At 65.3% G+C, this 1,902-nt stretch overlaps 1 protein-coding gene across 1 annotated transcript in view; it reads right to left on the bottom strand.

Annotated features, from left to right (window-relative positions):
• RNF126 (ring finger protein 126) overlaps positions 1-1,902 on the bottom strand; it is a 9,609-nt gene that overhangs the window by 1,754 nt on the left and 5,953 nt on the right. Inside the window, exons 2-4 of the mRNA XM_004378531.1 lie at positions 1,076-1,134; positions 465-528; positions 127-371 (exon numbers count right to left, since the gene is read on the bottom strand). Of these exons, the coding sequence (XP_004378588.1) occupies positions 127-371; positions 465-528; positions 1,076-1,134 (368 nt within the window). The remainder of the gene's footprint in view (positions 1-126; positions 372-464; positions 529-1,075; positions 1,135-1,902) is intronic.

Raw genomic sequence — 1,902 nt, 5'->3', positions numbered from 1 at the left:
GCAGCGGACACAGAGGAGGGCTGAGCTCCGCCATCTAAATGCAGTTTCTAGAGATTAGCTTTTCCACAGGAGGAGGAGAGGCCGTCCGGGCCAGGAGGGAAGTGCCCGCCGCCCGGCCTCGCTCACCCTTCCAGCGTCGGGACGCCCTCGTGCCGGCTGGTGGTACGCCGGGCGGTGAGGCGGGCCCGGGGCTGCCGGGCGCCGTAGCGGTGCCGAGACGGGTGTTCCCGCTCCCGCCGGCTCTCGGGGTCCCGGCTGTCATCAGGCTGTGCCCCGGGGGTGAACGTGGGGATCTCGAAGCTGTCGTCAAAGATGCCGAAAGCAAACTGGCCGTAGCCCTGCGGCAGCGTGAACAGGTGCTGGTCCACGTTCTGCGTAGGAGGCAGTGACGACGGAATGTCGGCATGCACGCAGGGTGGCTGCACCTCAGCACCCCGACTGTGAGGTGCCACAACCCCACTCACCTCGAGCGGCTGCCTGCTCTGGTCCGTGGGGGCTGTGGAGGGAGCAGGAGAGCTTTCCGTATTCCTGGGGGGGGGGGGGGGGGGGGAGGTGAGTGTGGGGCATCGAGACTGCCCCGAGGCCTATCACCAGTCCTGTTTGTCAGGGACGTATAGACTATGGCGCCTCGTCACCTGACCGCCTGGTCACAGGAGACGAGGAACCCAGGCCCGGCATGCGGAGGCTGCCGAGTTGCACTCAGGCCGCTCTGACCCGGCGTCCCTGGTCCCACTAGCTGCACAGACATCTTTATGTGCCGAGTCCGCGCAGAGCTCGGCTGTCTGCCCGATGGCCCCTGGGAGCTTCTGCGAGGCCCCTCGTCCGGTCTCTGTCCTCTCACCCCAGGACCCCCTGGGAGGTGTGTGCCGTCATCCCATTTTCCAGATCAAGACATTGGGCCTGGGAAGGCGTGTGGCCACCCAAGGCCCACCAGCAGGACCTGCACCCTGGGGTCTGTGCACTGCCGTCTGGCCCGGGATCAGGGGTCCTCCACTTGCCCACGGCTGCTCCTCCATGCCCAGCCCAGGTGCCCTTGGTCCCCCTCGGTCCCCCACTTCCCGAGGGGCTGTGTCACCTGGTCTCTTCCAGGAGTTCTTCGATGAAACCCGACTCGCACCGCGGGCAGATGTAGTCCTGCAGGAGGAGAGGGGTGTTTGAGCACCATGAGCGCCACCACAGAGGACATGTGCCGCCTGAGCGGGGCCCAGGCAGACACCTGGCATGAGCCGTGGGCAGGTACAGGCCCATCACAAGGGTGGTGAGAACATCAAGAGCCATGAGTTCCGTGGCCTCAGTAGTCCATGTCATCTCGGTAGCCCTCATGCTTCCACCTCCCAGCCCAGGGCCTCAACCCCCAGCCCTTCATGAGTACTCCCAGGGCCAGAGAGTGTCAGCGTTCTGGGGATGCCGCTTGCTCCTTCCCTCCTTGGCCAATAAAGCCTCTGACAAGGCCTGCAGAGAGCCAGTACCAGGGAATGCGGCAGAGGTGCCAGGAGCCACCCAGGCAGGGGGACCGGCACGGACGCCCCAAAACAGCATCTCTGGGACATTCTGGCAGCATTCTGGCAGAACATGCTGCGTCTCCCGGGCTGGAGTGCTGACCCCCAGCTGCAGCCACTTTCCTCCCTTCCTCCTCTCTCTCCCTCTCTCACACACACACATCCCCAGGGGCCCAACTGGAGCCACAGACAGCGGATGGCTCAGACGCAGCCAGGGTTAAAACAAGGACACCTGAGGAGGGGGGACACCCAGGGATGGCACGGCGGAAGAACCCCAACCCCGTCCCCGCTATCAGAACCCGTCGGGAGCCGCAACCCCATCCCCGCTATCAGAACCAGTCAGAAGCCCCAACCCCGTCCCCGCTACCAGAACCAGTCGGGAGCCCCAACCCCGTCCCCGCTA

This window comes from Trichechus manatus, unplaced genomic scaffold, assembly GCF_000243295.1.
Source record: "Trichechus manatus latirostris isolate Lorelei unplaced genomic scaffold, TriManLat1.0 scaffold00057, whole genome shotgun sequence".
Classification (NCBI taxonomy): domain Eukaryota; kingdom Metazoa; phylum Chordata; class Mammalia; order Sirenia; family Trichechidae; genus Trichechus; species Trichechus manatus.
The sequence above is the reverse complement of the archived record's forward strand: the minus strand, read 5'-3'. Positions and strand labels throughout refer to the sequence as shown.